Source organism: Nansenia antarctica (assembly GCF_963989245.1).
Source record: "Nansenia antarctica genome assembly, chromosome: 1".
NCBI classification, from domain to species: domain Eukaryota; kingdom Metazoa; phylum Chordata; class Actinopteri; order Argentiniformes; family Microstomatidae; genus Nansenia; species Nansenia antarctica.
Genome location: NC_137674.1, coordinates 14,808,626 through 14,822,012, shown reverse-complemented (window position 1 = coordinate 14,822,012; position 13,387 = coordinate 14,808,626). Strand labels below are relative to the sequence as shown.

The window sequence follows — 13,387 nt, the reverse complement described above, 5'->3', positions numbered from 1 at the left end:
CTATTATGGTTTCCTCCCTCTACATACTGCAACATCTGAACTGACCAAAGAATCAATCAAATCCAATCCAAGAAATGAACCAATGTCACCTTTTTGCGGTAAATCTTTTCCGATAAGTCTTTGACTGAAATAATAAATAACTAAATCAAAATGAGGCAGTTCTATGAAGTGCTAGTCATTAATAAACAGCAGTCTGCTTACAATGAACGCCTTGCTCTGAAGGACAGGCAGAACCCTACGAGGATCCTGAGGTTTTATTGGGGCCTTTCACAACAGTCATTGATTAATGAAGATCTGCATATAGGAGGGAGTGTCTGGCACTGGGAATCTGACTATCAAATAATGATTTAATGACAGAACCTCCAGCTCTAATTGGCTGTTGGCTTCAAGCCACAGCTCCATACTAGGCGCTGGGTAGGGTAAGCCCTGTGGTGGGCGGCAGGAGACTGGAGTGTGACAAGAACAGCCATGGGGGGGTCACGGTGACCCTGTGAGTAAATAAAAATGTATACCTTTGCACTCGATCAAATTTCAGGTCCCTCCTTTCATGACTTTTCCTAGATATGTGAGTTCTACCACCCAGTATCCTATTTTGCAGTGTTTCTGTGTAGGAGGCAGGCTAATTTACAAGAAACACCCTCTAGTGACCTTTGTGTGTAAGTAGCAGGTTTCCATTCTAAAGAGGGGTCTATTAGACCCCCAAGGCGGCTCTAATAGTTGGTGAAATAGGCATGGGTGTCCTAGTGTTAAGCCCAGACTGGTCTAGTGCAGTCTCAGACCACACCAAGAGAGGCTGTGACACACAGCCTGACAAACAGTCTAGAGGGACCATTGGGGCACCAGTCCAATGTATGCTGTACATTCTCTATACCAATTGTTCGAGTCAAAGGCATAAAGTAGGCTATATATGTAAACATGTGGTCCTCTGTGTAGAGCATGGCGCTAACAACACTTAGGTTGAGAGTTTTATTCCCGCTGAGACCATATATACTGAAAATGCACAGTATGTATGTACTCACTGCAATGTAAGTCGTTTGGATAAAAACGTCATATAACAGATATTTAATTTCCTCAGTGTACTCCTGTACTCTGTAGCCCTGTTGTGAAGGACAGAGTGCATGCTGGGGGATGTCACAGAGCTGCCAGGTCCCCGAGGTGGCAGGAGCCCAAGCCGAGGGACGGGGAGGAAGGGAGATTCCAGACTGGGTCAAATTCCCAGATTTCAGTGGAGCGTACTGGACTCTCTGATACATGCCTAGTGCTGGACTCTCTGATACTAGTGCTGGACTCTCTAACACTAGTGCTGGACTCTCTGACACTAGTGCTGGACTCTCTGACACTAGTGCTGGACTCTGACACTAGTGCTGGACTCTGACACTAGTGCTGGACTCTGACACTAGTGCTGGACTCTCTGATACTAGTGCTGGACTCTGACACTAGTGCTGGACTCTGATACTAGTGCTGGACTCTCTGACACTAGTGCTGGACTCTGACACTAGTGCTGGACTCTCTGACACTAGTGCTGGACTCTCTGACACTAGTGCTGGACTCTGATACTAGTGCTGGACTCTCTGATACATGCCTAGGGCTTGGGAGCAAAAGTACAACTAACCTATGTGTGAAGGGAGAGGGGGGGGGGGTTGTGTGTGTGTGTATGTGTGGGGGGGGGGCAATAAGCAGGACATTTCCTGCAATAAGCAGGAAATTGTTCAGACATGGTGCTGATGCACCGATCAAGTCTATTTCATCTCATGCTTTTTTCTCATGTAAATCCTGACCTTCCTATTCCCCATTAAAGTGCAGACATTCAATTTGGCAATAACAGTTCCTCAGCCAAGACTATCACCTTTACACTCAACTAACTCCCTACAAGGGTATTAGACCAGATGCTGTTAAAGATAATGTGTGTGTGTGTGTGTGTGTGTGTGTGTGTGTGTGTGCTTGCACACAGCTGCAAACAGGCCGACACACGCTACTGTTCAGAATTCACTTGACTTTGACATGCAACTTCAGACCCTCTGCAGCCTCGACTAATGAAATATGCACACTGTCAGAGGGAGGGCTGTGTTGGTCTGCTTTTCCTGTTTGTTTGTTTTACATGCGGACCCGATTGTGCCAGGGTTGTTTACTCTCTCTCCTCTTCACGGCTCTCCCCTTATAGCAGGTACACCAATCCCTCTTGACAATGGGAGAGGTATTGGGGGGGGTGAGAGAGGTAGGGTTTAGTTTTTGTATTCAGGTTATGCCGGTGAGGCTCCAAAAAGTGCTGTTGAAAGCCGTCATCTCAGTGATTCTGCCTCGTCGCAGGAGAAGAGAGGGAAGAGAAAGAGTATTATGTGTGGAACGTCCTCTGACATTCAGCGGATTTAGGGGAAAAACTCTGCAGGATATTACACGTCCATTATTCATCCCAGAGATGGGCTTGTTTTTTACTCCAAAACCGCATTGAATAAAAATTCCAGGGAGGGTTCAAGTCATTATTTACCATGGTCGCACGCATGCACACGCACACACGCACACGCACACACGCACACACGCACACACGCACACACACACACTCTCCTCCCTCCTCTTTTCGAGAGTAGCTCTTAATCCATTCTGAATGATCAGTCAACCCAATTATATCCCGGTCTCTCCGTAATTACGTTGGCTAATTATTCCACGCCCGCCATCCCGTCTCTTAACAGCGGCGAGGTGAGATGACGACCTTTTATCAACACGCTCTCCGAGCGTCGGTCTCGCAACACGCCCAATTAAAGAGCGACATGGGGGCGTGACCCGGAAGGATGACGGGTAAGTGAGGCTAGAGGGTCTGAGGCAGGGAGCTCCAGGAGTCACATCCAGACCCTCAGGTGTCTTAGAATAAGAGATCAACCTCTAGCAGGCAGCGAGGTTTACTTTGGTATCCAGATGAGAGTAGAAGGGGATCCCATCCGATTATTGGATGGCTCTAAAGACTATCCTACAAGATTATCCTGTGGTGTGAGGTGTGTTAAGAGTCAATTTCTCCCGACAATCTGCTCGGAAAATGGTCGGGGCCGACGATCGTAAATATTAAACGTGTTCAATATTTACGATCAAAAGTCTTCTTGTCTGTGGTCAAAACGGACAACTCCTGAGTCCGATTGTGACGTGGAATGGAATGTAGCCAATCAAGAGGCGAGCTGACTGACGCGTCTTCTTCTTTTCGTTCGTCGGCACTTTATTTCCCCTGTAGCATATGGCTGCCTCTACAGGTCAGTCAGGGTACTACTACCCTGATCATGCAAGATTTCTGGCTTGGGGGACGAGACTCTAGACTGTCGGACGACAGATCTTTATGCATGTGGTCGTATATCGGAGCACACCACACACAATACGATGAAAACTGTTCAATCCATGATTTTTGATCTTCATGTGTGGGGTCTCTCTCAGATAAAAAAATCTGTTAAGATTACGTGTACCAGGCTTAAGCCAAGAGAAAGACTAAAACATACGGCGCATTGGTCTTACTGTCTTCATCTACCAAACAGGGGGGGTAGAGGAAGCCTAGAGGTTAGAGAGACCGGCTAGCAATCAGAGGGTTGCTGTTTCGATCCCCGCCTCAGGAGGGAGCTGCATGTGCCCTTGAGCAAGGCACTTAACCCCTAATTGCTCCAGGGGCGCAGACTATGGCTGACCCTGCGCCTAGAGCAAAAAATACCAAATTCCAACAATTGACTGACAAGTTGATTGCATGGCAATAAATCAGTAAAAAAAAAAAAAATCTTCTCCAGCAACCCTGTCATCATCCTTGTCCTTCCTCTCGCTCTCAGCACGGTGAGACAGAACGAGAGCACTTCCTGAACTCCTTCCTTAATTCCTTGACTCAACAGTTAGCAGTGAGAGAGAGAGAGAGAGAGAGAGAGAATAAAGGAGGGGGGAGAGTGACAGAGAGGAAGAGAGAGGAGACTAGGCACACCATGGCCTTGAGCTTTGACGCCTCTCTGGAGGAGGAGAAGAGAGAGAACGCCAGGAGCACAGAGTGAAGACACTGCAGCGACCTAGCAGGTCGGAAGCTTTGGAATAGCGAACGGAACAAAAGAGAACCTGCATGAAAACAATAAGAACCAGAGATTAAAAATAAGCTAGAACAAGAGTGATATACCGTGGAGCTGTAGTAATAATAATATGCTTCGATAAAAAAAAGCTAAATATCTTAAAAGGTCTTATCTGGTTACGTCTGGTTATCTATTCTTTTTTTGTCCAGGGGAAGGCTTATTCCAGAAGTTTCCTGCAGAAACCATAATTGTAAAAAAAGTGTGTGGCTGCCTGGGACCCTGACAGCCAGACTCGAATCAAAAATGAATCTGTAACACGCGCAGGAAGGCAGACTCGAAAAACGGTTTATAATAGAAGCGCTGGAGCCAGCAGAGTCCCAGACACACACAGACACACACAGACACACACAGACACCATCTTTCCAGCCGGTCGGACGTTAATCACCAGGCCTTCCCAGGCAGCAACAGCAGCACCCCACCTCCATCCTCTACCTGATCTCTCCATCCTCTACCTGATCTCTCCATCCTCTACCTGATCTCTCCATCCCTTTTCACTCACAACGTTAGGTTTGACTTAATACTTTTGTTGTTGTTTTTTTCCTTCTTTTTTTCTGAGTGGGGCAGTCCCACTCATATTTATTATTTTATTGGACAGATGCAGTGAAGACAGACAGGAAAGTAAGAAGAGGAAGGGAGAGAGAGGGCATGTCAGCAGGGCATGGGCCGGATTCGATCACATGCTGACATGGGCATACGTGTGCGACTGTAGCGATGCTAGACCACTGGACCACCCCACGCCACTGATGTTTTTTTACCTCACTGTACATTCACACCAGAATGGGTCTCTAAGGACAAGCAGCCGGAGGTCAGTAAAACATATTTCTATTCTGTCAGTGACGTCCAACGACCTGAGCCGTTTGACAGCAGGCCGATACGACCAGAATAGAAAACAGCTTGATTTTCTGCTCACTTTCGGGCTTACGTTTAGATTGCGTCTAGATTTGGTGACATCAAACAGAACATATCAATTATGGGGATGAAAATCATCCTGACCCTTCAGATGACATCTGTTCTCTCAATGGCACTGTCTTGTTAGTGACTATTGACCACTATTAACCAGAGGGACATTCAGGAATGTATCCCCCTTCTTGTGAGTGTGATTTGGTCACTAGTGGGGCAGAGACAAGTCATCAACATGCAAAGCCTTGGAATCAGCTCTCCACCCAGAGTGGTTTTGATACTGACCACCGCTAAGCTGTGTGTGATGCAGGTGGAGGCTGGAGGAGGCTGGTGGAGGGAGGACAGGGTGGTTGTGATGCAGAGAACAGAATAAGAAGCGGTATCAGACAGTGAGCGTCAGGGGGGATCAGACAGTGAGCGTCGGGGGGGATCAGACAGTGAGCGTCGGGGGGGATCAGTGACGTACCAGACGCCCAGGATGACGGCCTGGTCCTCGGCGCTGAAGTCAGGCAGCTGGTGCTGGTCCGGCTCGGCCAGGGAGATGTTGTTCAGCACCGTGTCGTCACCCAGCTCATGGTCCTGTAGGCCCATCACACACGCACACACACACACACACACACACACACAGACACAGACACACACAGACACACACACACACACACACACACACTTAATTAGATTAAACTTTATTGTCATTGCAGAGTACAAGTACCAGACAACGAAATGAGTTATGCTGACCACAAGGGGTTAAAGGCCGAGCACAAACCACCAGGCGGGCTTAGTGGATCTCCACCTTCGGCGACTAAAGAATGACAGATTTATGGGAGTTGGAGTCTGAAGTTATAAAAAGAGATATTTTGGTGGGGGCTTACTCCTGGCCGGAGGGTGAGTAATAATGCTTGCTTCCTCCAGTCAAAATCATCATTCCTCTCACACTCGCTCCCTTTTTACTCCCATTCTACACTTTTCTGTCATTTCTCTATGTTATGTAATTGGAATGCGACTGACCCATTTTACGCTCGCTCCGATCAGAAGTTTCAGCTCCGAAACATTCAACTGCTTTTTAAAGAGGCTGACGAACCCAAATTTCCACTTAGAGACGCACGACAAGCGCTTACGAATCCATGACTGGGAGCTACAGTCACGGTCGACAAAGGGGATTCACCCAGAAACCCGATCCAAGGTCCTTGGTCAGCCTAAACATGTGGGATCTGACTCCGAGGAACACCCCGGAAAAAGGGCTTCGTCAGAGTGGCGGTATTTCTTCCGTGCCCCGACACACACAGGTGCCAGATGTGACGCACCCACTCCTACACACACTTAGACACACACAGGTGCCAGACGTGACGCACCCACTCCTACACACACTTAGGGGAGCGAAAAGGAAGCCCACACACACACTTTCTTGGTAGAGGCATGATGACGAACGCGCACACACAGGCCAAACTTCACTTCATCAGGCACACTTGCAAAATAACAACCCTAGCACTGACTGGCAGATGGACGCATTCACCTGCTCCAGACTTTATTTGAGACAGTTGATGATCAAAGCCTATCTATTCTATTCTATCGCCCTTTCATATTGTAATTCCCTCCCTCCCTCCACTCAGTCTCTGAGTCAGTCTGTGATGTCTCTCTCCTGCTTTCTGTGCCTGCTTTCTCTCACCAGCTGATAAGGGAACCAGCCATCGATGGGAAATCACAAATCGGGAGCCAAATCCCACATCGAAATATACTAATCAAGTACCTCGACTTCATCGACATTCCTCTGACACAACCCCCCCTTCTCTCAGCGGTGCAGAACCTGCAATGCTCTAAGAAAAATAGAGGAATTTCCATTTCCCTGTTCCTGGGTGACTGACAGGATGCTTTGTCTGCGTTTTTACAATGCAGACTTGGCAAATGTTCAGAGCTTGACAGATTGGGTGTTTACAGTCGGTGGCTGGCTGAGCAGTAAAGATACACGGGGTGTTTCTTCAACCTGATCAAATGTGGAGTGTTTGTAGGATAATGGGATGATGCAGCTTCTCCACCAGTGTCTTCCCCATGGCACTGGGCCTCACAAACAGGCCCCCTGCCTCTCACTGACTCTAGGACCCCCCCCCACCCCCTGCCTCTAGGACCCCCCCACCCCCTGCCTCTCACTGACTCTAGGACCCCCCCCACCCCCTGCCTCTCACTGACTCTAGGACCCCCCCCACCCCCTGCCTCTCACTGACTCTAGGACCCCCCCCACCCCCTGCCTCTCACTGACTCTAGGACCCCCCCCACCCCCTGCCTCTCACTGACTCTAGGACCCCCCCACCCCCTGCCTCTCACTGACTCTAGGACTTCCCCCCACCCCCTGCCTCTCACTGACTCTAGGACCCCCCCCGCCCCCTGCCTCTCACTGACTCTAGGACCCCCCCCACCCCCTGCCTCTCACTGACTCTAGGACCCCCCCACCCCCCCCCCACCCCCTGCCTCTCACTGACTCTAGGACCCCTGCCTCTCACTGACTCTAGGACCCCCCCCACCCCCTGCCTCTCACTGACTCTAGGACCCCTGCCTCTCACTGACTCTAGGACCCCCCCTCACCCCCTGCCTCTCACTGACTCTAGGACCCCCCCCACCCCCTGCCTCTCACTGACTCTAGGACACCCCCACCCCCTGCCTCTCACTGACTCTAGGACCCCCCCCACCCCCTGCCTCTCACTGACTCTAGGACCCCCCCCCACCCCCTGCCTCTCACTGACTCTAGGACCCCCCCCCACCCCCTGCCTCTCACTGACACTAGGACCCCCCCCACCCCCTGCCTCTCACTGACTCTAGGACCCCCCCCACCCCCTGCCTCTCACTGACTCTAGGACCCCCCCCACCCCCTGCCTCTCACTGACTCTAGGCCCCCCCACCCCCTGCCTCTCACTGACTCTAGGCCCCCCCACCCCCTGCCTCTCACTGACTCTAGGACTTCCCCACCCCGTCACACACAAACACACATGCACACGCACACACACAACTGACGGTGTCATCTATATTAGTTTTTAGGGATGTAAGGATACACTCAACTCATCATTTGTATCGTCACATATTTGTGTTGACCCACCGCTGGGTGCTGGTAGGCAAACTGGCTAGTAGTCGCTCTATGTGTAGAGGGCTGCAAGGGAATTTTCCTGGCTACATAGTGTACAGGTTTTTACTTTTGCCTGCCTGCGGCTCTGTCAGTATTGATTGATTGATTGACTGAGAATGTTTGTTATGTGAAGCGCATTGAGTTGCATCTTGTAAGAAATGCGCTATACAAATAAAATTTGATTTTGATTTGATTTAGTTGTACATACTCTAATTTACAGCCTACAGGATTATTGTTCTACTGCCCCTTTCTGTCATTGTCTTTTTAAACGATTTTTGCTCATATATTGTTGTTTATTACATTGTTGTTTATTATTATATTGTTGTTTGTATCTTTATGTCCTATGCACCAACCACACCAAGTCGATTTCCTGTATGTGCGAATATACTTAAATTATTTTCTGATTCTGATTCTGATTCTCAACACCGATGGAATCTCTCAACCTTAGACCTACATGAGGTTTATCAAGACTGGGGCCAGGCGTTTTTTCCTGGTCAGGAATAACTCCTGGACATCAACATAACATAAAAAAACATTGGGTTTTCCATGCCACCCTCCTCTGCTACTAAAGGCCTTGAAGTGGATCCTAGATATGTCCATAGTACGGCCAGACTGAGGGCCAGGGCGACAGAGATGAACAGACATGGCTGACGGCCATCTTGAAGAGTTACTGCCTTGGCCTCTCCCTCTCTTTCTCTCCCTCGCTCTCTCTCCCTCTCTCTCTCTCTCTCTCTCTGTTCCAGCCAGTCAGTGAGCTCTGGCTAATGATGGCCTTGATTGAGACCATTTACTCCCCCTCAGCCGGTAATGAGGGCATTAGTGGTCAGAGCAGAGAGCCTGAGGAACTCTCTGGATGACAGCAGCAGATAGGAGAGCAGTGAGAGGGTGGGTGGGGGCCACTCTCGCACTGTGTTTGGAGAGGAGCTTTTGTGAAGTACACAAGGGGGGAGGGGGGGGGGGGGGGTAACTTCCAAACAGTCACGTGCCCAATTCCAAAAACAATCCCTAGTCTTGCTAATCTGAAAGACCATGGTGCAGTGGACTTTTCACCATATCGCTTAACACCATCCAATCCTTTCATTTACATTGACATTTTAGGCATTTAACATTGACAATCATACATTTGACTAAGCGAGTGAATCATCAGTTCACCAGTTGTAGGAGGAAGAGTAATCTAGCTCAGGCCAGGGGCCATTGGCAGTCTCTGCGAGGGGGTAGACTCTCTGTGGGGCAGTAGAAGTCTTAGGGGACACAGTATAGGGAAAAGCAGGGGTCTCAGGAGACGCAGTGCTGGGGGGTAGTAGCCTAGATGTCTCGGGAGGAGCAGTTCAGGTGTAACCTGAAGAGATAGGTCTTCAGTCTCTGACGGAGACCTTCAGATCTAGAGACACACAGGGAGGAGGGGCAGGGGTTAATACACAGGGGGGCTAACACAGGGGCATGGCTAGTCTACACATCAACCTACAGTAGGGGAGGGGGGGGGGTGACTTATGTATCTAAGATTCTCAGTCTTTCACTGTTCAACTGAAATTGCCCTCGTGAATCAATTTCCCCTTTCTGACAAGCGCGGCTCGAGGCCAAAGTAGATAGACACACCGGACGACAATGAGTGAATCCGCTACGGGGGGAGATGATGAAGACAGCTCCCCTGACACACACACCTCACACACACACACACACACACACACACACACTCTGTCCCGGTCTGATTTAATGTGGAACAGTCCAAACAGACACCCGGCAGAATAGAGAAATGCAGCGATGAAACAGGGCTGGAATACGAGGAGGAAAACAAGACTGATCACAGAGGAGAAAGCAGGTCAGGAAGGAGGGAGGAAGAGGAGGAGGTTAGCTAAACAAAATAACAAGCACCCCCCCGCCCCCCCCACCTCCACATCTGCTAAGTCTGTTGTCTGAGTGTGTGTCCATAACACCTTAACCACGATCAAATCTCTCCAAACTGGGGGCCCAAACAACACCGTGGGGCCTTTGGCCATGGTCGGGCCCTTTTCCGCTTGACAGAACTGTGTGTGTGTGTGTGTGTGTGTGTGTGTGTGTGTGTGTGTGTGTGTGTGTGTGTGTGTGTGTGTGCGAGTGTGTGTGTGTGCGTGTGTGAGAGAGTGTGTGAGTGAGTGTGTGAGTGTGAGTGTGTGTGTCTGCTGCACGTCTGTCTGCAGCACCTCTGTCTGTCTGCACCACCTCTGTCTGTCTGTCTGCATCACCTCTGTCTGTCTGTCTGCACCACCTCTGTCTGTCTGTCTGCAGCACCTCTGTCTGTCTGCACCACCTCTGTCTGTCTGTCTGCAGCACCTCTGTCTGTCTGTCTGCAGCACCTCTGTCTGTCTGTCTGCACCACCTCTGTCTGTCTGCACCACCTGTCTGTCTGTCTGCACCACCTCTGTCTGTCTGCACCACCTCTGTCTGTCTGCACCACCTCTGTCTGCAGCACCTCTGCACCCCACTAGCGAACGCAGGCCTGATCGCTATAGCAGGGGGAGACAGGAGCTCACCTCTCCTCACCCCTCCCATCCTCCCATCCTCCCATCCACATATCCACATATCCACATATCCACGCTTGCCAGTCGTGCTGGAGAGTACAGAGTCAGATGCTCACGTGAGACCACTAGAACATAAACCCATCATTTCAAAACGACGGAGCTGGAACTCCAGACCAATCTAGACCCTGATTTGTCATCTTTGCCCCGAGGTTGGGGGGGGGGGGGAGACATCACATAGGTCAGGGTAATGCAGGGGAACAGCCCTTCCATGAGAATCCTATTTTCAGATATCCATCATCATCATAACGATCCATACCGAATACGTCAGCTTTCTGTCGTTAACTCCATTCCCTTCTTGAGCGTCAGGAATGTCCCTGCGTCGTTTTCGAGCCCACTGGAGCTGATCCCAGAGAACACAGAACACAGCTTATATACAGTAGCAGTAGTTAATCCCTCCCAGGATCACAGAGCTGTGTGGCCGCGCTGCGTAGCGACATTTTCATCTCATTTAGAACAAAGAACTTGAGAGCAGATCAGTCAGATAGACGTCTCCTTCCATCTCGCTGCTCCAGGTTGAGGGGCCTCGCGGTGGCGAATGGAGTGGATAAGAAGCAGGTGCAGGTGTGTGTGAGTGTGTGTGTGTGTGTGTGTGTAAGTGGGTCTGCGGGGTGATTCAGGCAGAGCTGACATCACGTACAGAGTAGCTCGCTTCTTCTTGCAAGGTGCTACTGGGCTGTTTCCCCCGAGCCACCCTGGGCTCACTGACATGACCACTGACATGACCACTGACATGATAGCACCACTGACATGACCACTGACATGATAGGACCACTGACATGATAGGACCACTGACATGATAGGACCACTGACATGATAGCACCACTGACATGATAGGACCACTGACATGATAGCACCACTGACATGATAGCACCACTGACATGATAGCACCACTGACATGATAGCACCACTAACATGATAGGACCGCAGCCAGGCGCACTGACCCACAGAGAGAGTGGGGTTGGCAAAACATCAACTCTGTCACACACACACACACACACACACACACACACACACACACACACACACACACACACACACACACACACACACACACACACCTTGATCACCCTGCTGACATACCCTCTCTCCCTTCTTCTCCTTACTTTCCTGTCTGTCTTCACATTATCTGTCCAATAAAATGAAAAATATGAGTTCTCCCCAAAAAAGCACTTACATTTTTTTATAAATATATCTATTCACCGTGCGCTTTCCACAGAGACGACTTTGAGCGTGGTCTCAGAGAGTAGAGAGGTCACATGATACTGTGACACCCCCCTAGGGAGAGTGATTTACCTGCCAGTACCACACCATACAGTAACACACCATACAGTAACACACCATACAGGATCAACAAACGTTAGAAATATATCACGTAAAGAGAGCAGCAGCACGCCATCAACAACCTGACTCAGGAGGACTTGAAACACCACCTCAACGTCCTCCCACCCAGAAGAGCCTTCCAGAAGCTAGCACGAGACCTGCCCTGACTAACGGGAACAGACGCTTGAGAAATGGGCAATAAACCCCCGATGACCCCCCCGATGACTTCTGACAGAGAGAAGATTGGCTGCAGAGGGATCTTTCTACTGAGTTTTTACGAGCAGAGCCTCTTGTAGCCACATCATGACACATCAAATATGGACCAGGAGTGGAGGCCCCCCTCTAGTGGTGACACAGAGTATTACACTGGTATTTGCCCCCCGTGCCCGTTTCCCATGAGCGAGGGTGAAGGGCGAGGGAGAGTGTGTTACCTTTGGCAGGCTGGCCAGTGGGGTAGGCGAAGGGCTCGGGTCGCTGTCGGCCACCGGAGCGGGGGTGTCGTCCTTGCGTTTGACCTCCAGGATCAGCTGGGCCAGGAAGTTCTGCTGGAAGCGGGTCCGTTTGCCCAGAGCCCCTGCGGTGGAGCAGAGAGACCCCATGTTAAACATCTCAACATCTAGACTGCACGATTAAGACCAGCACCAACCATCCTCCACCAACCCCATCTCATTGGCCAGGCTGATGAGTCAATCAAGTTGAGGCCGGGTTTAGACAGTGTTCTGTACCTATCATGTTCAACTCCAGGCCAGACAGTTCCTTGGCCCGTTGGAAGTTCTCCTTGGCGCGGGCGTACTCGTAGTACGTCAGGCAGGCGTAGCCGCACTCCAGGTAGAACTGCATGGCCAGGTTCCGGTGGGTTTTGTCGGTGAACAGAGACTCACACTTCAACACTGTGGAGGAGGAAGAACCGAGTTTAGAGGAGAAGAAGAGTACGTCTTTATGCGATATGACGTTTCCCTGTTCAAGCACAGAGCGCAGGCATTGTTGGTATAGCAATTCATATAAATGATATTGTATATTTTGTTTGATTTTTGATTTTTGGCATTGCAATGTTGAGCAAGATGACCACTCCTTTAGATCCCACAACAAAATATTCAGACATCTCAAAACCTGCCATCCATCCCACACCCCATCTAATCTACTCCCAGGATCTACTCATATCTACTTTAAGAACATAAGCTTTCTTCTCAACAATCGTCTTAACCGCTGACGTTCTTTAAAACACCATCCAGAGATCCGTATGAACTCCTGCAGAACCTTTCCATCAGGCTGTTGGGTCACCACCGCAAGCTGAGCAGTTGAGACCTTGAGACGACACATCAAAACGAAGAGCAGAACAGAGAAGAGGTATTTTGGCTTCATCCTTCGCTCCCTCCCTCCCTCCCTCCCCCCATCCGGTGTGATTATCAGTTTGGTCT

The 13,387-nt window shown here is 50.0% G+C and overlaps 1 protein-coding gene across 1 annotated transcript in view; it reads right to left on the bottom strand.

Moving 5' to 3' along the window:
* ttc27 (tetratricopeptide repeat domain 27) overlaps positions 1–13,387 on the bottom strand; it is a gene marked incomplete at its 5' end in the record, with an annotated part of 103,410 nt that overhangs the window by 62,868 nt on the left and 27,155 nt on the right. The window contains 3 exons of the mRNA XM_080550449.1: positions 5,446–5,558; positions 12,401–12,543; positions 12,695–12,859. Of these exons, the coding sequence (XP_080406575.1) occupies positions 5,446–5,558; positions 12,401–12,543; positions 12,695–12,859 (421 nt within the window). The remainder of the gene's footprint in view (positions 1–5,445; positions 5,559–12,400; positions 12,544–12,694; positions 12,860–13,387) is intronic.